Here is a 26212-nt window from a genome sequence, read left to right as displayed (position 1 = left end):
GAAACACCGCATAAAGTAAGGACTATACTCACAATTTGTTGAGAAGTGAAGTTTGTGTTACACGGCATGTAAAAATATCACAAGAATATTTTAAAATAAACTTATGTAAAGTCATATTTTATTTTTAAGATCGTATCTGTATAAATTTAAACTCATAAATACTAATATATTTCGCTGTTTTTAGGTAGTTAAAATCGTGTCCGCAATTAATAACAATTTGTTTACATCAGTGCTCAGTACCCTCGATTAGCTATCAAGGAACTGCATTTAAGAGAAAAACATCAACTGGAAAAGCATTTGTGCGAAACTTTGAGAAAAGTATATGCCATGCATTTGAGTTATGGAATATAAAGGCAACAACCTTTCATAATTTTAGCAACTCAGTACTTTACACGACATAAAATTGTAGTGCGCGCTCGTAGTTACCAGGCCGGCCGTTGTGACCGAGCGGTTCTAGGCGCTTCAGTCGGGAACCGCGCTGCTGCTGCGGTCGCAGGTTCCAATCCTGCCTCGGGCATGGATGTGTGTGGTGTCCTTAGGTTTAGTTAGGTTTAAGTAGTTCTAAGTCTAGGGGACTGATGACCTCAGATGATAAGTCCCATAGTGCTCAGAGCCATTTGAGCCGTAGTTACCAGTATTCACTTAGCACCAAGTTCGTTAACACAGGTCCGCAGTCTGTGGCTATACGAGCGTATAAATATGACAAATTTTCTCCGGTAAATTAGTCTTTCTGCTATATTTTTCTTAGTGGCGGGTCTTTTCCTTTGTGTCCTACCTTACCTAACTTTCTGTGGTTTGCTGGTTCTACCTACGGGCTTGTGTGCCATGTCGGATATCTTGTTGGCAACAGATACGATAACTCTATTGATGGGCGCGATTACTTGCTTGCATTGCTCTCTGCAGGCTGCCAGGTCGCTAGACCAAGCAAGAGTGAAGTATCTCATGTTAAACACACCGCGAAAATTTTCTAGAATTACTTGCGATTTTCGTGACATTTACCTTTAACTCCAATATAGTTCTAGACGGCTATTTTTTGATGATGTTATTTGATGTGTTAATATTTGTAAAGGAAAATGGTATATTTGAAGAACTGCGTTCAGAGAAACGGTTGTTAGGCAATAGTATCTGTGTCTGCGATGGCAGCATTGTGGACGTAGAATCTTTGACAGTCAGTAGTTGATAGCTGCGGTGTGCAGCAGGCGGATTTTTGTTGAGTGTACACTTTAATGCATGAACGCACTTTTGGAGCTATGTGAGTTGCAGATTTATTACGACGACGGATGATGACGCAGAACGATGGTTGGATAGCATACGGACATAAAAACGTTTTGAAATGAAGAACAAGGTATTATTTGATGAGATAAAAAGTTTATTTTTGTACACTTGTATTGTTGGTCCGTTTCACACTCATCACAGTCGAGTTTTTGATAATTATTCTATTGATTGATCTTCTAAGTTAATTTACTATATCATGGAAGTTTTTAAGTTAAATATAAGGGGGTTAGTCTGTGTTGTTGCCCCAGATGAGGATTATGCGAATATTTTGTCAGGATTTGTAAGCGGTGGGTCCTTGAGGTACGGCAATACGCGAACACGAGAAGTAAGTTTAAACAGTTTTATTAACAAGGGCGGATTATAAAACACGCACGCTACGCGCACCCATCATCACTGTGTCTGACATCCTAACACCGGCTAATTACGGTCGTATCGAAAGGCACCATGGTGCGCTAAGAAAAGAGACATATTCGCGCCCGAGCCCGCGCTAGTTAATACTGCCCGCTGTGGACGGCGGCCAGTCGCGTACTCCCCATCGCAGTGCGGCCGGACGTGCGTCTGCTGACCAAGACAGCATTCCAGACAGGTCGGCTGGCGAGCGCGTGTTAACGCACCGTACGGCTGCGCGCAATCCGTAGACCCTTACATAAACGAATTTTCATATTAGAGTCTATAATTGTTTTATTTGAGAAGGTCCTTTCTAACAGAAATTTCAGTACTTAAAGGTTGATCTATGTGGTTCATTGGCATTCTGTCTCAAAATTATGAACACAATTTCCCTGAATCAGCTGTAGTTAGTTCTGAGCAGTATTTTTTTAGCTGTTGCGGAGTCTTGTTGTATTGCAGTTTTTCGTTTTGCAGGTGAGATTCACAAAACGTGATTGTTTCGTTTCCTTTGCGCAATATAGGTTCTGTAAGTTTCTTTTTTTTACCGGAGCCATATGTCAGTGTAGAATTTTTCGTGTGTTCCACGTTACATTCTTATACAGGTTGACATTAATTTTTTTTTATGCAGTTGCATTCTTTCTTAAACTGTTCGCACTGACCAGTACGACGCACTTTTGGAACTATGTGAGCTGCGGATTTATTACGAGGAAGACTGATGACTCAGAACAATGATTGGATAGCACAGGGAGATAAAAAATGCTTTGAAACGAAGAACAAGGTATTATTTGATGAGATAAAAATTTATGCTTATTTTTTTAGACTTGTTTTGCTGCTCCGCTTCACTATCGTCACAGCCGAGTTTTTGATAATTATTCTATTATTGATCTTGTGAGTTAATTTACTTCACCATGGAGGTTTTTAAATAAATGAATTTTCATATTAGAGTCTATAATTGTTTTCTTTGATAGATTCCTTCTGAAGCGAAACTTCAGCACTTAAATGTTGAGTCAAGTGTTTCATTGGCATTCTGTGTCAAGGTTATGAACCCATCTTCGCTGGACCATCTACAGTTAGTTTTTAGCTGTATTTTTTTAGCTGTTGCGGAGTCTTGCTGTTTCTGCCAGTACCTCATTTTGCAGTAGAGATTCATAACACGTGGTTGTTTCGTTTCATTTGCGCAATGTAGTTTCTGTTAGTTTCTTTATTGTACCAAGGCCATATGTCAGAGCAGAGATTTTCGTGTGTTTCAGGTTACATTCTTATACAGGTTGATATTACAGTTTGGTTCGTTTTTTATACAGTTACGTTTTTTTTCAAACAGTGCACAATGACCTAGTCTACTGAGCCTGAAATTATTGATTTGCTTATTTATTTTCTGATGGATGACAACGGTTTTCACGCATACATGATTCTTTTCAATTTCACGTGAGTGATGTGGCTTTGAGCTCAGTAGCACATTTGTCAGTTCACATTCCCAGGTTTGTACTTATGATAACACACACTCAAGTAAAGAGTAGTCACTTACATAGTCTTAGAAAGTTAGCTGAGAAATCTGTAAACTGAAATGCACTATGTGATGAGAAGTGTCCGGACGTCCCTAAGCAATGAGGAATCGACCGCTAGATGTCACAAGAAACGTACCCACCTGTATAAAAGGAGATGGAGAGTATTGTTTGTCAGTAGCGAAGCAGTAACAACAGAATGGGTCGGGCAGGAGAGATCAGCGACTTAGAACGTGAACTGGACATTGAATTTCACCTGTGTAACAAATCCATCAGACACATTTCAACCCTTCTAAAGCTCTTTATGTCGACTGACGGTGATATGACCGTGACGTGGAAGAGCGAAGGAACAACCACAGCTTAATTGGTTCAAATGGCTCTGGACTTAACATCTGAAGTCACCAGTCCCCCATAACTTAGAACTACTTAAACCTAACTAACCTAAGGACATCACACATATCCATGCCCGAGGTAGGATTCGAACCTACGACCGTAGCGGTCGCGCGGTTTCAGACTGAAGCCAACCACAGCTAAACTGAGACCAGACAGACGTCATGTACTGACACGCAGTGACCGTCGAGCATTGCTGAGGGTGATTGTAAAAAAACACATGAATCAGTGGAGACAATCACTCGAGGGCTCCAAAGTGTTACGCTCAGTCCAGCTAGCACAATGACTGTGCATATGGACGGAAAAGAATGGCTGAGCCTCGCTTGATGTCGTGTCGTGTAAAGAGCGATGTGATGACTGGAAACGAGTGATTTGCAATGATGAAGCACTCTGTACACTGTGGCAATCCGTTGAATGAGTTTGGATTTGGCGAATGACCGGAGAACGCTACCTACCATCGTGCGTATTGCCAACAGTGAAGTACGGGGGAGGAACTGGCTTTACCTTGTGAGGGTGTTTTCAGTGGTTAACTTGTGTCCCCTTATTACACTAAAGAAAACGTTAATTGCGGAAGGACAGGAACACATTTTACAGCATTACGTACTGCGTACATATAGGGAGAATTGAGAGAGGATGACCGTCTCAGCATGACAATGCAGTCTGCCAAAGTAGCATTTGTGAGACAATGGTTTGTGGACTATAACATCCCTGAAATGGACTGGCCTCCCCACATTCCTGACCTCAACTCAATGGAACACCTTTGGGATGAGTTAGGACGTCGGCTTCGCTCCAGACCCCACAGTCCAACATTACAAACCATTTCAGATAATACCTCGAGGTTGTACCGAGACCTTCTCATCTTAAATAGAAATGGCCATTATTAACCAACATGCTACTTACATTGTATTACACATCCAAATACAGCATATCACTTTCCTGTACATACTAAAAATTACTTTCACCACGCTCATTGCGTCACATTTTTTTAATTTTTCTTTGACATTTGCAATATATAAATTATATTCTCATCAACTAGGTAGTAACAAATTATATGAAACCATTTTAACAATTGATAAGCATTCAATTCGCTGTAACCTCAGAGAAATCTTTATATATATTGTTCTTTATATTATTAATAATTATTAATAAAAGCATTAACAACTCTACAGGTGAACCATTTGTAGTATGAAGAATATCGAGTCTATATTCAGTTTCTTGCAAAGTTCTTGTAACATTTCCTCTGTTATTGTTGCAGTCGCATTAGTGATAATTTGCTGCATCGTAGGAATATCGTCCACTTCGGTCGCATACACGTGGTCCTCCACAAATCCCCAAGTGAAGAAATCTAGCGGCGTAATGTCGGGTGAACGTTGTGGCCAGGCAATGGGTCCTCCGCGTCCGATCCAACGATTGGGAAATTTCCTGTTCAGGAACTTGCGAACAGCTGTTGACTAATGCGGTGGAGCTCCATCTTATTGAAAAATGATGTTGGGTTGCAAGTCTTGTGTTTGAGGGTACACAAACTGCTCGAACATGTCCAAATACACTAACCCATTCACTGTTTGTTCCTCAAAGAAGAACGGTCCAACAATCCTGTCGTGCATTAGCCCGCACCAGACGTTTAGTTTAGGGCTACCACGAAAATGTTCAATGACAACGTGAGGATTTCGCGAACCCCAAATCCAAACATTATGCCTATTAACACTTCCTGATAGATAAAAGGTTGCCTCATCTGAGAATAAACATCTTTCCAGAAAGCTGGCATCCATATCAATACGCTGCAGCATACCCGTTGCAAATTGTAGTCAGCGTGGTTTGTCGTTCGTACACGATGCAGTGTTGATCGGGGTACATCAAGTTGCCTAGATGCTTGAGGAATTGACTTACGTGGGCTTTTGAGAAACATTTGATGTCCTCCACTGTCTCTTCTGAAACTCTGTAATGTGCACCGCCAGAATGTTTCGGAACACTTCATGTTGCCAGAAACTTCCTGTACCATACCTTAATTGTTTTCACATCAGGTTGATCACATTCATACACACGACGATAATTTCTTTGCACAGTAATCGGCGATTTTGCTTCTGCTTGCGCACGCTGCTGTGGAGTCGCCATTATCACTTTATACGACCATGCTTCATCTGGCGACGTTATTTGGCACTTATGACGCAGGAATATAAATTCTTTGAGATGCTCTACAACGTGGTGCATTTTTCATTGTCGTATCTACTGTAGTTTTTCTGTCCTGGGTCCTTGAAATCAGGGACGTTTGAGCAGGATACCCTGTATTGTCGACCTTGTGCTGCTGACCAGTCACTTCCTTCATGACTAACTATATGATTTTATTTTTATCCCGTAAATTAACTATTCTATTTGCATACCACATGCTCTTCGCCTTCCCAATAACATTTTTAGGCAAACCTCAAACCATCATTAGTTTTGTCATATACTGACGACGTATTGACTTGTGCATTGCTAAGCTTAAGGCTGGTGGAAGCCAACGAGGGCACTCCAGAACAGGAAATCAGTGACACAATGCAGAGGGTAGGTAAATGTGTTAGCGTTTATATTACTGGAGATAAACAGTAACGCTAGAGACCTGCGAATTGCAGACACTCTGGGCAGCTGTCCCAGAGGACAAGTTTCACTTCAGAGAATTAACTGGTAACTCCGTCCACCGCCTAGACTCTTTTGCAAAGTGTCGCAATAGAATATGTTCACAAAAGGGCATGTCTTAGCAGAGGCAACAAGCCTGATACTTGTTCCTGAGAACCACAACGTCAGTGAGTTCACACTGATTAGAGTGCTACAACAGCTATCACGACTCCTGAGGGGCCTCTGGACGGGGCCAAGTGACGTAAAACTCTGTTATTGCTGGCCATAATAGGAAGGTCAGTGAAGTTCAGCTTTCAGTTGTACGCTTTTGCTACCGAACTTGGAGTTTGTTGATGTAAAGGCGAGAAACATACCTACCTAACGATTAGGAGAAGGGGAGGAGTCTGGATGCGGTCGGCCAGATACACCCATGGAGGTGCAGAGCCACTCGTCAGATTGAACGAAACCTGCGAACTGCCGGGGGAGTGGTGGGCCGACTATACGAAGGAAGAAGTAAGTGCGCCTCCACAATCCTATAAAAACCCAAGTTTTTTTTTGTATTAGAAGTTCTCAGTCAGACCGTTGGAGCGCCAACTCCGTGTCGCTCGTTGCCACCCTCAGGTACGCTCTAACAAATCTGTTTTTCTCACTTGAAGTGCTGCTCTCAAAGTTCGTACTTCAAAATGCTGCTAGTGTTTGCTATTTCTGTTAGCCCTGGACTCAGAGACTGAGTTATGTTGTGCAGCAGGGGCTTTGTGACTTCCATCACTCTTGTTGCATCCGCGCTTAGCTGCTGCCTCTCTGGTGCTTCTATCTTTCCTGAAGCAGGACGGACCCTCATCTAACTGACCATCAGTTTTATTTTCGACCCTTCTGTGTGTGCACGAGTTGTTATGCGAATGTATGATTATGCAGTATAAACTGCTTCGTGTTTTCAGCCTATCCGCGTGCAGCAGAGGTTGCGTACGGAGCGTAGCAGGGAGCGCGGCCAGTAGCCGGTGGGGCCCTGGGTAGGCGGCTGACCCAACCTCCGGCACGGCGCGCGTTGCGCTCGTCTGCCAGGACGCTGGCGGTCACTGCTGCGGCCGACAACCGGTTCCGCTGCGTCTGCGGCTAGCTTCTCGCTCTGCTGTTGCGCAAGGCGCGCCACAAGGCTTCTGTGTCGGCCGCGTTTCACGTTTCTCACACTGTAATACAATGTTTCAAGTTTCGTCCGGGTTACTGTAGTAATGTGTACTCGTACACCTCGAGATTCGTCTGACTCGCTATCTAATAATGGAAGGAGAGCTGTTACGCGATTGGCTCGACTGATATTTCACTAACAGAACCCAGCACAATAGGTCCGAATGGCTGACATTCTACAGAAACAAAAGTAACACTGGGTGCGGCTCAGGGACGCGTAGCGCTTTCGCTAAATTACGTAAGCCGTTTATCACACAGATCAACTGCACTATAAGCCTGCTCGCTGACGATGCTGTTTTGTACAGGAAAGTATCGTCGTTGGACGACCGTGGCGAAATGCTGAAAGACTTGTATAAAATTTCCACTAGGTGTTACGAGGGCAGCTCTCTTTAAACATGCATAAATGTAAGATAATGAATATAACAAAAAGAAAGAATCCGTTAGTATCTAATTACAAGATCACTGGTGAACATCTTGATCAGGTCACATCGTGTAAGTTGCAAAACCTCGTGGTATGTGAATGTGAAATCGTGCTGGAATGATGGAACTACCCACACTGCGTCACTTACCGCTTTACACCCGATGTAAAATTTTAACTGCCGCAAGGCGTTCGATACAGTTCCCCACAGTCGTTTAATGAAGAAAGTAAGAGCATATGGACTATCAGACCAATCGTGTGATTGGATTGAGGAGTTCCTAGATAACAGAACGCAGCATATCATTCTCAATGGAGAGAAGTCTTCCGAAGTAAGAGTGATTTCAGATGTGCCGCAGGGGAGTGTCGTAGGACCGTTGCTATTCACAATATACATAAATGACCTGGTGGATGACATCGGAAGTTCACTGAGGCTTTTTGCAGATGATGCTGTGGTGTATCGAGAGGTTGTAACAATGGAAAATTGTACTAAAATGCAGGAGAATCTGCAGCGAATTGACGCATGGTGCAGGGAATGGCAATTGAATCTCAATATAGACAAGTGTAATGTGCTGCGAATACATAGAAAGATAGATCCCTTATCATTTAGCTACAAAATGGCAGGTCAGCAACTGGAAGCAGTTAATTCCATAAATTATCTGGGAGTACGCATTAGGAGTGATTTAAAATGGAATGATCATATAAAGTTGATCGTCGGTAAAGCAGATGCCAGACTGAGATTCATTGGAAGAATCCTAAGGAAATGCAATCCGCAAACAAAGGAAGTAGGTTACAGTACGCTTGTTCGCCCACTGCTTGAATACTGCTCAGCATTGTGGGATCCGTACCAGATAGGGTTGATGCAAGAGATAGAGAAGATCCAACGGAGAGAAGCGCGCTTCGTTACAGGATCATTTAGTAATCGCGAAAGCGTTACGGAGATGATAGATAAACTCCAGTGGAAGACTCCGTAGGAGAGACGCTCAGTTGCTCGGTACGGGCTTTTGTTAAAGTTTCGAGAACATACCTTCACCGAAGAAAAAAATGGTTCAAATGGCTCTGAGCACTATGAGACTTAACATCTGAGGTCATCAGTCCTTTAGAACTTAGAACTACTTAAACCAAACTAACCTAAGGACATCACACACATCCATGCCCGAGGCAGGATTCGAACCTGCGACCGTAGCAATCGCGCGGTTCCGGACTGAAGCGCTTAGAACCGCTCGGCCACCGCGACCGGCCTTCACCGAAGAGTCGAGCAGTATATTGCTCCCTCCTACGTATATCTCGCGAAGAGACCATGAGGATAAAATCAGAGAGATTAGAGCCCACACAGAAGCATACCGACAATCCTTCTTTCCACGAACAATACGAGACTGGAATAGAAGGGAGAACCGATAGAGGTACTCAGGGTACCCTCCGCCACACACCTTCAGGTGGCTTGCAGAGTATGGATGTAGATGTAGATGTAGATCTGAAAAATGATCACAACATGCAATCCTAAAGTGGGGAATTGCTATAAAATTCTGCTGAATGACAATTTGTACTCGATCGACAAATAATAACAATAACCAATTGAACGAGACTACAGGTTACTTCAGATGAAATACAAATAAAATTAAATTTATGTTATATTATGTTAAAAGCAATGACATAGGAAAAGACTTACCGACATGACTGTCACAAAAAGTGATTGCAATAAAGGTATGAAAGAAGTGGGAGACCACTAACGCATCATAGCTTCACATTGGATCACTGATACGAATGCAACCCACCAATTGTTTTAGTTACTCCAATGGCTGACTCAGTAATAAACGAAAACAGTACTATCATTGGAATCGTGCTTAACGGTACTGTGGCTACGGTACGTCCCCTTTGCAAACATCAATGCTCAACTATCGCCGGTGCTGATGCATACTCCCACTAATCTACTGTGGCGGTAAGTCGGCCGTGCGAGATCGCATGTGAAGTGCCTGAACTTGCCCCTCAGGACTCGGACACCGTGAAGCCTCATCCACAGTTTACCTCAAAATCCCTGATGTCTACAACCAGCGACCTTTCACCTTCCACACCCAAATCAAGAGTGTCCTTCTTCATGTGTCCTTGTCTCCGAATCAGCTGTTTTTGCCGTTCCGGCCACAACCGCCAATCAGTAACATTATTACTCTCTTCCGCTAATAGCGCGAAAACTGCTACATTTAATAAATTCCCACCACAAAACGTCTCCAGACGAAGACTGATCGGGTCACATCTTCCTCTCTAGTTCGGTCTAGAAATTCCCGTCTGACGTCAGTAGGCGATTTCTGAATTTCCAGAAGCCTGACCAACGGTACTGGAACCTCCCGAGGGTTCCCCTCTCACCACGTAGGCCCAGACATTCCAAGACTTGTGATTTCTCATAATTAATTAATAGGTGGCAGGCAGCACTTGAGACAACCGCTCTCAGCCTTCTAAAAAACCGAAACGTGTCGAATACTGTGAACGACGTCTGAACTTGATTGACAGGAGAGTTCCGTGAGTCCTGTCAGGTCGCTCCTTGACACGCGTAAGCAGATGCCAGACTGAGATTCATTGGAAGAATCCTAAGGAAATGCAATCCGAAAACAAAGGAAGTAGGTTACAGCACACTTGTCCGCCCACTGCTTGAATATTGCTCATCAGTGTGGGATCCGTACCAGATAGGGTTGATAGAAGAGATAGAGAAGATCCAACGGAGAGCAGCGCGCTTCGTTACAGGATCATTTAGCAAGCGCGAAAGCGTTACGGAGATGATAGATAAACTCCAGTGGAAGACTCCGTAGGAGAGACGCTCAGTAGCTCGGTACGGGCTTTTGTTGAAGTTTCGAGAACATACCTTTACTGAGGAGTCAAGCAGTATATTGCTCCCTCCTACGGATATCTCGCGAAGAGAGCATGAGGATAAAATCAGAGAGATTAGAGCCCACACAGAGGCATACCGACAACCTTTCTTTCCACGAACAATACGAGAATGGAATAGAAGGGAGAACCGATAGAGGTACTCAAAGTACCCTCCGTCACACCCCGTCAGGTGGCTTGCGGAGTATGGATGTAGATGTAGATGTAGATTCATTGTACATGGAATTCCGCAGCAGACTACCCCTACGTGTTCACATGTTGACCTAACGACATCGCCAATTACGATTGCAGCGTGGACGGGACCATCGGGATTCGACTGTCGATCAATGGAAACATGTAGGCTCTTCGGATGATTCACATTTTTGCTACTCTAGGTCGTAGGTCGTCTCCACAAACGGCGTCATCGAGGTGAACGGCGGATCAAAACGTGCCGCGCTCCACGGACGCCGGCTGGTGGGAGCAGTATTATGCTATGGGAGACATTCTCCTGCCCATGTGTGGGATCTGTAGTGGTAATCGAAGATACGCTGACAGCTGCGAACAACCTTCATGCTTGATACCCTCCCTGACGGAGATGTCATTTTTTTAGCAGGATAACTGTCCGTTGTCTCGGAGCTATAACCGTGCTGCAGTGGTTTGAGGAGCATTATAGTGAACTCACGTTGATATCTCGGCGAACAATTCGCCTGACGTAAGTCCTATGGAGCCCATCTGAGTCACTCTCGGGCGGCATCACCGCGTACGTAAATGAGCAGCCCGTTACTTCCGGGAATTACGTGACCTGTGCGTAGACATCTAATGCCACATATCTCCTCAAACCTACCAACAAACTTTAGGATCCTAGATACGCAGAATCAGTGATGTATTTCGTTCCAAACACAATAAACAAGCTATTAAGTAGGCTGTCATAATGTTTTGGTTCATCACTGTATGTGTCACATTTGTGTGTCGTATGCTATATAATGGAAACGAAGCTTCTCAGGAACTAAGTTACAAGGATTACAAAATTTTTGTAGGCGTCTGTGTGGGTAAAGATCTAAAACAAAATAACAAATTAAAAGAAAAATAGCCTGTAGCGTGCCAGGTGGCTTCCACGGAAGCCGGAACTCAATGAAATGTGGAGCTCAGCAGTTTTTCACAGCAGCTGACGCAATGGCTCTACTTACTTTACCCTCTCACCTCTCAGGGACGCCAAAGTTCACAAACTCCTCCATTTAAGGAAAATATTCGCCCTTTGGTTGGGAGCCTCTAACAACGCTACCACAACAAAGGTCAAAAATTAATTATAATTGTAGTGTTGCTCATGCTGCTAAATATTGCATTTTCGGGCAACAACAAAGTTATATTATGCGGCAGGTGTCATTAGAGCACAGTTATTAAAGTCATTTCTTGAAATGGTCTCGTTGTAAACTCGTGGCTCAATCGTGCAAAATCTAGGTAGTGACGATTCCAAGCTCGGATGCAAAGAGGCCTAGGTGTTATTCAGCGATATTCAAAAGTTTTATAGATGTGTTTCATAAACCATTCTTTTAGATTGAACTTTTGCAAGGTAAGACAATGGTGATGTAAAAAAGTAATCAGCACTTCGAATTTAAGTTACACTTCTTTTTTATTTCTTTTGGTGCAACACCACTTCACAATATAAAACATACTTGAAAATATCTTCCTCATTGTTAAAGTTCACATTTCATAAACTGACTACAATTGCGTCCTTTTAACATGACGACCAAGACTTGACTCTCCAATAACCGCCTACGCGCCCAAAAATCAGAGTTACAAGTACGTCAAAGATCATAGTGACAAAAGAAAGAATACACATAAGAATAATATCATTGCAATATAAACATATCGATGTATCAAAGCACCTCTACATTAATGAAATCAAATCTGAATGTTGTCACAGAAATATGTTAACTATTTTACAGAAACACAGTAGAATATTGCTGGTATCGAGAGGTTGCGGTGAGGTGCCGTAACGGTTACGTAATTCAAGTACCATTACAAGCCTATGACAGAAGTGACCACGTTTTTGTCAGTCCCCGTGTGTACGCCTAGGACTAGAACATCCACATGGCATACGTCAAGATCATCTGGTTGGTGGCCATGATGCTGTGGCTCGACCGTTTTGCATCTTGTTTTGCTTCGGACAGGCCGCCAATCCTAGTGCAGGAAGTTGTCTACTAGGAAATTTCTTCAGAGCGCGTCGAGTTCCACTGAGAGGCGTTGCTTAAACAGATGGTCCAACTATCACTGGCGCACATGACATGGACGTGTGAGGAAAACTGGATCCAGGAGACACTCATGCTGCAGCGTCGTCTCATTTCTTCATGATCTTTTCCTTGCTCCTTCTATTTTCTATTTTCATACATGCTTGTTTTTCTTTTTTGTGACAGACTTACTTTTGCATGCCGAAGACAATTGCGAAGTGTTTGATGTATGGATGTATCTCCCTTTAATTGTTTTCCTGAGAAATAGTATAAAATGATAACGTTGATGAAGATGGTACAGTTGCATACGTAAATGATAAAATGTATCTCAAACGGAACCGCGCTTAAAACTGTTGTAAAAGAAAGATGAATAAATAGCCAAAGAACGGTTCTGATATAGCTGGATTATAATTTTGGGAAATTGATCAATTAGCCACTGTGGGATGCTTTAAAATTCGTACCTAATGGCTTGTGTATATTTCGAGACAATATACAAAAATTTAAAAGTATTTGTACGCTCCATTCACTGTTTCTAAAACACACGCAAATTTCTGCATTGTTTTATGAATATACAGCGTAACAATTAAAATATTGACAATGTTCTTATTTCTGGAAACCACGGCCATGTATTATTGCCTGAAAGGTAACACTTTCGCCATTTGATTATCCTTTTTTTCCTTTTGGAAACCACAGAGTTTTCGGCTCTATAACCATTTTCTAATTAATGATAATTATCCTGTGGTAATTACTGACTCTGGATGCCATAGCACATGTCAACGGTATCGAATGCAACCATATTGAACTCATGACTATACAGTGAAACCGTCAACATAGCTTATAGGGCATGTCAAACAAGCATCAAATTCCAATTTAATATCAATCCAGACCACAACGTAGCACCTGGAACAGCTGTATACATATTTCACCTCTGATATAAATAGACTGCCTGACAAAAAATGTAAAGCACCCAGAAGAGAGGAGGAAATGAAATGAAATTTCAAGGACTGAGAAGATATAAAATGTTATTGCAATGGTTACAAAATCGAGTCATATTTACAAAGAATTTGGCGATACTCCACCAGTTATCAGTATTACGTAGCGCTATAATCTGGCCCGGATGATTGAACTGATTCGGTTGGGAAGGGTGTCGTTCTGCTGTTGTATCCTGTCCAGTGGCAAACTGGGCCACAGCTGTAGTAAATGATCTTTGATGTCCTGGGTTCTGGAACTGGGACGGAGTTTGCATCCGAGCTGATCCCACACACATTCTGTCATGAACAGATGTGAGGAGTTACATCTCACCATGATAACCTTTCGAAGAAATTCTACTGTAATAAAAAAATTAGTTGAAATACAAGCCTGCCCCAAACGTTAAGCTCCAATAAGACATTACGCACTGTCTCTATCTACAAGAAAATCAGTCTCATTCTTTAGGAGCGTACCGGGCCTACCACGTATGTGCACTGAAGAACCGAAGAAACTGGTATAGCTGGTGTAGGGCCCCCGCGAGCACGCAGAAGTGCCGCAGCACGACGTAGCATGGACTCGACTAATGTCCGAAGTAGTGCTGCAAGCAATTGACACCATGAATCCTGCAGCGCTGTTCATAAGTACGTAAGAGTACGAAGAGTTGAAGATCTCTTCTGAACAGCACGTTGCAATGCATCCCAGATGTACTCAATAATGTTCATGTCTGGGGAGTTTGATAGCCAGAGGAAGTGTTTAAACTCATAAGAATGTTCTTGGAACCACCCTATAGCAATTCTGGACGTGTGGGGAGTCGCATTGTCCTGCTGGAATGCCCAAATCCGTCGGAATGCACAATGGACATGAATGGAAGCAGGTGATCAGACAGGATGCTTACGTACGTGTCACCTGTCAGAGTCGTATCTAGACGTATCAGGGGTCCCATATCATTCAAACTGCACACGTCCCACGCCATTACAGAGCCTCCTCCAGCTCGAACAGTCCCCTGTTGATATGCAGGGTCCATGGATTCATGAGGTTGTCTCCATACCCGTACACGTCTTCCGCGTGATACAATTTGAAAGGAGATTCGTCCGACCAGACAACACGTTTCCAGTCATCAACAGTCCAATGTTGGTGGTGACGGGCTCAGGCGAGTCTAAAGCTTTGTGTCGTGCAGCCAGCAAGGGTAAAGAGTGCGCCTTCAGCTCCGAAAGCCCCTGTCGATGACGTTTCGTTGAATGGTTCGTAAGCCGACACTTGTTGATGGCCCAGCGTTGAAATCTGCAGCAATTTGCGGAAGGGTTGCAATTCTGTCACGTGGAACGATTCCCTTCAGTCGTCGTTGCAGGATCTTTTTCGGCCGCAGCGATGTCGGAGGTTTTATGTTTCACCGTATTCCGGGGTATTCACAGTACACTCGTGAAATGGTCGTATGGAAAATCGCCAACTCGTGGGTACCTCGGCGATGCTGTGTCCCATCGCTCATGCGCCGACTATAGCGCCACGTTCAAAATCACTTAAACCTTGATAACCTGCCCATGTAGCAGCAGTAACAGATCCAACAACTGCACCAGACACTTGTTGTCTTATATAGGCGATGCCTACTCCAGCGCCGCATTTTGCCTGTTTAAATATATCTGTCTTTGAATACGTATGCCTATACGTTTCTTTGGCGCTTCAGTGTAAATCTGGCAGAGAGAATATCCCCAAAAAGAAATACAATTAGCAAATTATTCAGTTTCACAGATATATCAATCATATCTTGTAACCACAAAGAAAACGAAGAAATAGGGAGTATGAGCAGAAAAATGCAAGTTTTAAGTAGGGTGGGACGCTGCATTTCTTAAATTTTTCACCTTTAGTTCCAGAGGTAAAACTCGAAGTTGTGAGAACACTTAAGATGAAAAAGTTATTTGCTTACTGATTTTATATTTGGAAACTTGTAACTCACTAAGAGAATAGATAAAAAACGGACAGTGTCTACATCATCAGCGCTATTGGAACTACGACATAAGGCATTTTCTGCTTCACAAAGTGACCACGTTACCACATTGCTGTCTGAAGTTCATTCTTATCAACATACTGATTAATAACACAGATAATTTACGACGTAAAATATGAGATTAGTTGTAGATTCTTCATGAAATAATCTTCCTGGAATCAAATCATAAATTGGTAAGCTAATGTTACATATTAAGTGAGAATCATTCAAGTAGATTTAGCAGGATAATTCTGTACTATCCAGGAAGTAAGTCGACGATCACTAAGTTGCCAAATATTGTCTACAATGTATGCGTGTCTACATTACACTGGTAGCAGTAAGAATCCGTTTCCACAGCCGATGTGTTTCCTGAGCCGGCTTGCACTTGAGAAGCTCGGACTTCAAAGATGCACCAGCCCCAGCTACTCCTTACCTTCATGAGGGTGAAAATACGTAAAGTACAGGCCAATGAGTTTTACTCTGATTTCTGTAATTACGATTTGAGTTTATATCGTAGCTGCCAATAATATCCAGATGCATGTGACTGTACAGCGGCACGTACCTGAAGTGACAGGTGATCAGTAATTGTGGTTTTCAAAGTAGATAATCTAGAGACTTGAAGAAACTGGTGTTGTTAATAAAAGTAAACGATATAGAGAAAATAGCTAGTTGTGGGGACATTGCTCATAAAAAACAGGTTTGGCAGGGCTTGTTAAAATGAGATAAAACCACATTGTTTCCATGGGAACTGACATGATTTATTTGCTGTGACTTGTAGACTACTTTTCCTCTCTTTTTGACTGGCTTCCTGAAACTAAACTGATAAGCTAAAACATTATGACCCCCTACTTAAAAGCGTTTGTTTAAAATGCGTGTGAAATCTTATGGGACTTAACTGCTAAGGTCATCAGTCCCTAAGCTTACACACTACTTAGCCTAAATTATCCTAAGGACAAACACACACACATGCCCGAGGGAGGACTCGAACCTCCGCCGGGACCAGCCGCACGGTCCATGACTGCAGCGCCTTAGACCATTTAAAAACGTGTTCTTCCGCTTATGGAGTGCTATTCAGCATTGATTCTGTGTGCCATGGATTCGACAAGTACCTGATAGTTTTCTAGAGACTTGAGGCACCAGATGCCTACGGACGGGTCACACACACACACACACACACACACGCACACACACACACAAAATGGCTCTGAGCACTATGGGACTTAACATCTCAGGTCATCAGTGCCCTAGAACTTAGAACTACTTAAACCTAACTAACCTAAGGACATCACACACATCCATGCTCGAGACAGGGTTCGAACCTGCGACCGTAGCGGTTGCGCTGTTTCAAACTGAAGCGCCTAGAACCGCTCGGCCACCAGCGACCGGCCGGGTCACACACTTCCCGTAATTTACGGGCGGTTGGCTTGTGGGCGTGGAGCTGGCGCCCGATAGCATCCCAGATGGTTTTAATCGGGTTCTGATAAGCCGCATTTGATGCCGAAGAAATCAACGTGATATTTTATCATGCTCCTCAAACCATTGCATAACGATTCTAGCCTTGTGAGACAGACAGTTGTTCTGCTGGAAGATACCATCGCTGAAGAGGAAGACATCAATCATGAGGGTTAACAGGTGGTCCCTAATGATATTCACGTATTCCATAGTTATCATGGTGCCTTCGGGTACTATAGAAGGTTCCTTGGAAGCCCAGGTGGATGTCCCCCATAACATAACACTGATCCCACCGGCCTGCTGCATGTTTCCAGCACCCGCTCGCCTGGATGACGGCGTATCTCGACACGACCTGGTTTAACAATAAATGAGATTCATTCGACCAGGCGCCACGATTCCATTGATCCGCGGTCCAATCTCGTTGATCCTGTGTAATCATAACTAACGTTGTTGTTGGGCATCGTGGGAACACGTAGCGGTCCTCTGCTGCGGAACACCAACACTGTACGCTGAACGGTGCGCTCCAAAACATTCGTGCCTACGCCGGCACTGTACTCTGTCGTCAGATCTACCAAAGATCGCCATCTATCCTATTTTAGAGAGCGGGCAACCCTCTGATACCTGTGTTCTGTGACAAGGCATGAACGTCCAACTTCTTGTCGCCTACTCGTGGTTTCAGCATTCTTCAACCGTTTTCTATAGATGATCACGACAGTAGCACGCGAACAGCCGGTCACCTTTGCCGTTTCCGACATGCTCGCTCCCAGGCACGGGCCACAACAATCTGGCTTTTGTCAAAGTCGCTTAAGTCGGCGGATTTCCGCAGTTGCGCCATTTATCGTCGCTAGAATGGTTCACCATTCGTAACTGCTCCGCTCATATACTTCTCTTACCGCGTCACGTGACATCAGCGCCACCAGGTAGCATACAACTTCGCGATGAGCAGTGGTCATAATGTTTTGGTTTATCAGTGTATATCTTTGCGGGGCATTACGATGAAATTACAGAATGCTCATTGGCGGTCATGTTGAGAATGGCAGCGTGCATGTTTCCGGTTAAGTGGTAGGAATTTGGAACTTGCCTGGAGACAGTCTGACTCCCACAGAAATGACGATGGTACAGAGCTGACGACTTCCATAACGGGTCACGGCGAGGCTACTGAGCTTTATTTAAACTGCTTCGTTAATACCAAAGTAAAGGGAGTTGTTCTGAATACATTTTTTTCATAATAGCGTAATCGGATTTCATAGAAAGACCGTACTCCATCGCACCGGGACTGCAATGATGATAATATCAGATGATAGTAACAGAATAAACATGAAGTCCCTTCGCTACCGACTCGAACAGAGACGATTTAAGTCGGTCCATGTCAGATGTAGAAATCGCGGAAACTAGAACCCCTGTCGACAGCAAGATTCCTTTTAGTTCCAATTTAGTTGGTGAACCAGGTGGCACATAAGATCTCTGCGTACCTATTTCTTTTTTATTGCGGTGACTGGGTGTTGTGTGTCTTTCATCATCATTTCACCCTCATTCACTCGCAAGTCGCCGTAGTGGCGTTAAAGAACTTGTGGAGCGGTGGCCGAACCGCCCCGCGAGGGGTCTCCCGGCCACCAATGTCATACGCTCATTATTATTATTTATTTTATTTTATCCTGGTATTTTGAAAATGTTGCTTCTGAACGGAAATTCGACCTCGGATCTACCCTTTGTCAGGATCTGACAAATTTTCTGAACGATTCATTTGCATCATATCGTTGGTTACCCAAATTTCCAAACCCCTCTGGGCTCGAACGCTGATAGAGTGTATCGGTATATTTAAAATCCTGGCACGTGCACCGGTGAAAATTAATAATTTTAATTTTATACGTGTCTTCGTTCATTGTCAACAATAAACGTAAATGGTTGTTTCGACTTCCCTTGAGGAATAGAATTTTTTGTCACGTTGTTCCTAGTTCAAACAGTAGAAGAAGCCGATATTCAACGTCTGTTCGTGACTAGAAAACAATGACGACAGGCGCCGGGTACGAATCCCGTTGGAAAAAATTTTTCATCTCGTCGTTTCAGGTTCGAGCACCTCGCTACTAGTGAATAAATTCGATATCTGACGAGCGATTGCGCTTCGTTAAGAATCCGATTAGGTGCCGGCTTCAAAACCCCCAAAAACAAAACTTAATGCTCTATCATTTCGCGTTTAAACATGAACACATTATGTTATTTGTGAATGAAACCATATTTAACATCTTTCGTGGTTAAGAGGGTCAGTAGTTACTACATATCAGTAGTTACTACATTGGAATCTTGGTCCTGGAAAATTTTTTCATCATGCAATATCAAGTTCAGACTCGCTAACGACATTGCCCAAAAACCAGATATTACACGTATCTTCATGCCCAGTCAGCAATGACGATTGGCTCTGTGTTCCAGTCTCGGCCAGGCAAGAACGCTTTGATAGTTGTATACTTGTCTTGGGGCTAAAATATTTCACATGACGAATTTCGGATTACCAAATCGTCAGATCTGTGGTATAAGAATGCAGTGTAAGACAAGACTGAGAAATGTACATTACAATAAAACAAGATACTAACATACCTTTGACACCAGTATAAAATCTCTTGTCAATTTTACTCATCGCACTACAGCATCAGTGCCCAAATACGCTCAGGCAGTGCAAAAAGTTATGAAGTAAACAATTTTACCACTAGGAGGCGTCAATGACAGCATCATAATGGTTATGACAACAGGCATATCTGTATCTAATTTATTGTAATGCATATTTCTCAATTTTGTCTTACATTGTATTCTCATGCCATATATCTGATGATGGAGGGACCAGAAACACGTCATAAGACGTTAAGTAATAAAAATTTTGGCGAGCAGTGCATGTATAGTAATTAATGCCAACGTCGTCGCAGATCGCCTGAAAGACTTCTTGTCTAAAGTGACGAAAGCTCTGCTTAGTTAGCAAAGGAAAAGGTGCTGAGTTTGAATATACATCCATAACAAAAAAGTTCGTCATGTCATTTGAAGCTGATGCATGTGCATAACTAGTTGCTGATGAATACCTTAGATGTTTGATGTCATTTTCTGCCATGTAACAAGGGTGATAGGTGACCGTTGTACTGAACATTGATCCACGTGGCATCGCGAGTACAGTGAAATTACTTGTGATACGCTGTTGATACTGAGGTTTACATGGAGCGCTTGACGCTGTTAGTTGCCGGCTTTCTAACTGTTTACTTCTTTAACCAGTTCATACAATACCACTCGCCAAGCGAACGACCGTTAACAGATGTCTGGAAAACCTGTTAGAGCGCAGGAACACTTCGTACCATCATAGAACTTCTGGAGTCCAAACATTTTTGTAAAATCTATTATTTACAAAATATTTAGTTTTGGATGGATGAATGACTGTTGAAATAGAATTACGGATATTAGATGCCTCAGACACTAACGACAGCAGTAACATTTTTGAAATATCACTCACTAAGTTTTCGAGCTTTAAGAACTGTTTCATCTCTAATTACACGTTTGTGATATTTGCAATATCGTGGTATTGATACTCATTTCGATTCAGTACTGCGCAAAGCAGTACTGTCGAACTGTCATTTCTTGCAACCATTTTGCATAGTCAAACGACTATACCGAAAACTGCTTTGTCGTGTTCCACATTTCAAGCCGTTTTTATGAGATATATTGACCCTTAAGTGAGCATCTCTGGCACGCAAGTTTAGGTTGTAACAAAGCCAGTTAAGTGCAAATTCTGTGCAGTTCACACGTTGATTTACTTAACTACGCCGTTCTTCAATGATAAGCTACGCGACTAACGCCTGGAGCTTTTCGTATAGTTTAAATACCTAGAAATCATAGTAGGAAGCCAAACGAGGTGGGAAGATCACGTGATATAAGTATTAGGTTAGACGAATTTAAGAATTAAACTTGTTAGGAGGATTCTGAGAGACTGCTGCCTACCTGACAAGGAATACAAATTATGACACTAGTGCGGCCGATTCCACAGCACTACTCCAATCTGTACTGTCCTTACGACGTGGCCATGAAAACAGACGCCAAACGGCTGTGATAGAAGCGTAACAGCTACGCATAGATGACATGAAAGTATAACAGTGATATGAAAGTATATAAGTGAAGCTCAGAGAACTTAAACGGCAGTGTCTGTAGTAAATGCAACTTTGCCCTTACGAAGCCCAGTTGGCTAAATTAAGAGAAATGGTTTAATGGTTCTCCAAGGAGGCCGTACAAAAATTTAATTGCCATCGTCGCAGGTGACAGTGATAATGAGAATGACATGAGATAGATACGACGAATATTGAGGCGTGCGGTCGTTTTAACTCATGGCAAACACGACTGCAATATTTCAGAAAATCATTGCTATCGTTTGAAGCTCCCTTCACCATGTACTGTTATGGAGTATATACAGCCAGAAAAGAACAGTCAGTTAAGTATTGGTTGTTCAGGTATGTGCGAAAAGTGGCACCCTAAAAATAAGAATAAAACTAAAAAAAGTTACAGGAAAGAAGTATGTGTACTAGGAAGAAAAGCAGTGTTTAGTGCACTGAAGGAAAAAATCCCGACACCAGGCAGGAGCTGTGCAAGATAAACGGAAGTTGGGAGGCGTTTCTACATATGAAAAATGACGTCTATTTGAATTTCTCCCCAATCACATAAAAGTGACGCTAATGGCACCACTATGAGGGTGAAAATCAGGTTTGCTTTAAGGACATACTGTAACGGTCGTGAACGTTAGTTACCTTTGAGACTGAACGTGGAGATTTGATGTTATACAAGAATGTCTGTAAGTCGCCGAAGACGTCGTTATTAACAGGTCACTGAGATTGAACGAGATAGTGTAATAAGAAGCTGGATGTTGATTCTGCGATTCTGCAGAAAGTCTTGGCAGGAATGAAGCCGCTGTACATGATTACTGGCAGCGGTGGTCATGGGAATGTACAGTTGCAAGAAGACCGGGCTCCAGACGGCCACGTGGCGCTACCGGGAGGCAAGATCGCCGTTTTCGTTGTAGGGATGTGGCCATTTTAATGCGTCTGTGCCTGCAATTTGAGCATCACAGTGACACAACAAACTGTTAAAAATCGGTTACTTCAAGGACAGCTCCGAGCCAGACGCCCTGCAGCGTGGATTCAACTGAACCCTAAACCACCACCGTTTGTGATTTGAATGTTGTCAAGCGAGAGCTCGTTGGAGGGTGGAGTGGAGGTTCTGTTGCGTTTTCTGATGAAAGCTGGCTCTGCCTAAGTGCCAGTGACGGCTGAGTGTTGGTTAGAAGAAGGCCAGGTAAGCGGCTGCAGCCATACTGTCTGTGTACTAGACACACCGGACCTACACCTGGAGTTAAGGTCTGGTGTGCGATTTCACATAACAGCAGGAGCATTCTCGTGGTTATCCCACGCACCCTGGCTGAGAAACAGTACGCCAGTCTGATGATTCGAACTGTTGTGGTGCCATTCATGAACAGCATTCCAGAGAGTGTTTTCCAGCGGGGTAACGCTCGCCCGCATACCACTGTTGTGGCGCAGCATGCTCCACAGAGTGTCGACATGTTGCCTTGGCCTGACTGATCGCCAGATCTGGCTCCAGTTGAGCACGTATGGGACATCTTCGGATGACAACCAGCACTAACCGTCCCTGTACTGACCGACCAAATGCAACGTGCTCGGAACTCCATTCCACAAACAAACATCCAGCACCTGTACGACTCAATGCAAGCCCGTTTACATGATTGCATTCAATATCCTGGCAGGTACACCGGTTATTAACGTACCAGCATTTCACACTTACAATATAATATAGCAGAAAACTGATGATGATTATATGATAAAATTATCTGGACACCTATTAGCAGCCATTAATATGGATTGTGTCCACCCTTCATCTTTACAACGCCTTGAACTCTGCTGGCGATACTTTCAGTGAGGTATATGAAGATCTGTGGAGGAATGACAGTCCATTCTTCCTCAAGAGCCGAACCCAGAGAAGATTGTGATGTTGGACTCTGGGGCCTAGAACAAAGTCGAGTTCTTGCGAAACACAACTAATCCTTTATTCTCGTGAGGTAATGAGTGCTATCGACAGGGGATGTCAAACTGATTACATATTTTTAGATTTCCAGAAGACTTTCGACACCGTTCCTCACAAGCGTCTTCTAACCAAACTGTGTGCCTGTGGAATATCGCCTGAGTTATGCGACTGGATTCGTGATTTCCTGTCAGAAAGGTCACAGTTCGTAGCAACACATGGAAAGTCATAGAGTAAAACAGAAGTAATATCCGGCGTTCTCCAAGAAAGTGTCATAGGCCCTCTATTGTTCCTGATCTACATTAACGACATAGGAGACAACCTGAGGAGCAGTCTTGGATTGTTTGCAGATGATACTGTCATTTACCGTCTCGTAAAGTCATTAGATGACCAAAACGAATTGCAAAATGATTTAGATACGATATCTGTGTGGTGCGAAAAGTGGCAATTGACCCTGAATAAAGGAAAGTGTGAAGTTATTCACATGAGTACTAAAAAAAATCCGCTAAATTTCGTTTACGCGGTAAGTCACACAAATCTGAAGTCTGTAAATTCAACTAAATACTAATACAATTACAAATAACCTAAATTGGAACGATCACATAGATAATGTTGTGGGTAGAGCAAACCAAAGACTGCGATCCATTGCAGAACACTTAGAAGGTGCAACAGGTCTACTAAAGCGACTGCTTACACTACGTTTGTACGCCCTATTCTGGAGTACTGCTGTGCAATGTGGGATCCGCATCAGGTGGGACTAATGGCTGACATCAGAAAAGTTCAAAGAAGGGCGGCTCGTTTTGTATTATCGCGAAATAGGGGAGATAGTGCCACAGACATGATACGTGAATTGGAGTGGCAATCAATAAAACAAAGGCATTTTTCGTTGCGACGGGATCTTCTCATGACACTTCAATCACCATTTTTAGCCTCCGATTGCGAAAACATTCTGTTGGCCCACACTTACATAGGGAGAAATGACCATCACGATAAAAAAGAGAAATCAGGGCTCGCACAGAAAAATTTAAGAGCTCGTCTTTCCCTTGATTTGTCCAACAGTGAGACGGTACAGAGACAGCTAGACGGTGGTTCATTGAACCTTGTGCCAGGCACTTCATTGTGAATAATAGAGTAATCACATAGATGTAGATGTTACAGGTTACTTTAACCTGTGAGCTTATAACGTTAATCACTTAAATTTGTTATCTAGACAAATGTATTCCCGAAATTTCATTACTCCATAGTATCTCTTGGTGTTGAGATTTTTTTCCGTCAATGTATTTATTGCGACGTAAAATACTATGAAAACTAGGTCAATTACAAGTGAGATTTTCACTCTGCAGCGGAGTGTGCGCTGATATGAAACTTCCTGGCAGATTAAAACTGTGTGCCGGACCGAGACTCGAACTGAGGACCTTTGCCTACCTTCCAAAACTTCACAGAAGCTCTCCTGCGAGCCTTTCAGAACTAGCACTAGACGAGATACCGGCAGAAGTAAAACTGTGAGGACGGGGCGTGAGTCGTGCTTGGGCAACTCAGACAGTAAAGCAGTTGCCCGTAAAAGGCAAAGATTCCGAGATCGAGTCTCGGTCCTGCACGCAGTTTCAATCTGCCAGGAAGTTTTAGGTCTATCACGAGTTCGCTGTGCGCTTTCAGTGTTGGTTGGATGCTACTTAATCCAAGGAATTAACGTATCGAATTCTTAAATGAAGAGTTCAGTGAGGTAAAAATTAGAAAATTACGCTACTGAGGTAGCATTGTCCACAGAGGGTTCCGGTAGCATCAGGTGACGTACCTCTCCTGAGGTGGTTCGGTGTAGCGTGGGTGGCCGCCTGTGCGGTCAGCAGCACCAGCAGCAGCGTCGCCACCTTCGCCGTCAGTTCCATGGCTGCTCTTCTGGCTCCGGTCTGGGACTCGCGGATCTCGCCCGTCTCCCAGCCAGACTTCGCGTGATCGCTGGTCGCGACGGTCTCTTATGCCTTCCGCTGTCGCACGTCACGGTCTTTCACGCCGCAACCTTCCCGTTGCCCACATGTTGCAGCTTCCTGTGTACAACCACAGTGCCTGCAGACGTTTTGTTCCTGGTGGCGCAGGTGTAGCTTAACGGATGCTGAGGCCGCGTACAGGAGCGCTCGTCTTTAAACGCGCGAGCCTGTCAGAATGGGTGATGGTTGTCGAGCGTGTGGGGAGGAGGGAAGGGGAGAGGCGGCTTAAGCACGGCTCCTGGCTACCAGGGAAACGGCAGGGCGCGAGGGAGACCAGACACGTGGTGGCTTTCCCTGCCGCCACCATACTTCACAGCCAGATGCACGGAACGAAATGGGTTTTATGGCGAGAATAATCACTCAAATAAAATACATCTACAAAGGGCGTTCAAAAGTTTTGCACAGTCGTCTCTAATTTTTTTATTTTTTGCGGGAGGAGAATGAAATTTTTTGTGAACGTACTTGGAACTTTTAGCTATACATATAGCCTACTCAATGTAGCCTCCATCAGCTGTGATGCACCTGGTCCAACGTTCTTTTCAAGAGATAAATGCGCTTTGGTAATAATAATGAACGTATGGCATTGGTGGCCGGGAGACCCCTCGCGGGGCGGTACCTGCCGCCGCTCCACAAGTTCTTTAACGCCACTACGGCGACTTGCGAGTGAATGAGGATGAAATGATGATGAAAGACACGCAACACCCACTCATCTCGACGCAGAGAAAGTCCCTGACCCCGCTGGGAATCGAACCCGGGACCCCGCGCGCGGGAAGCGAGAACGCCACCTCAAGACCACGAGCCGCGGACATATACTTTGGTAAAATTCTGCGGATTGACTTTTACACCATCGCTTGACACAGGAAATAAGGTCTTTCTCACTATCAAATGTTTTACCGCGCAGTTGGGCCTTCAGACGATCAAAGAGGTAAAAATCAGACGGAGCC

At 43.6% G+C, this 26212-nt stretch overlaps 1 protein-coding gene across 1 annotated transcript in view; it reads right to left on the bottom strand.

Annotated features, from left to right (window-relative positions):
- Window positions 1–25383, bottom strand: part of LOC126484400 (trypsin-1-like) — a 104511-nt gene extending 79128 nt beyond the window's left edge. The window contains exon 1 of the mRNA XM_050107906.1: window positions 25079–25383. Coding sequence (XP_049963863.1) covers window positions 25079–25169 — 91 coding nt within the window. The 5' untranslated portion in view covers window positions 25170–25383. The remainder of the gene's footprint in view (window positions 1–25078) is intronic.
- Window positions 25384–26212: the final 829 nt, after the last annotated feature.

The sequence above is a fragment of the Schistocerca serialis genome, chromosome 1 (assembly GCF_023864345.2).
Source record: "Schistocerca serialis cubense isolate TAMUIC-IGC-003099 chromosome 1, iqSchSeri2.2, whole genome shotgun sequence".
Taxonomy (NCBI): domain Eukaryota; kingdom Metazoa; phylum Arthropoda; class Insecta; order Orthoptera; family Acrididae; genus Schistocerca; species Schistocerca serialis.
This window is presented reverse-complemented; position numbering and strand designations above follow the sequence as displayed.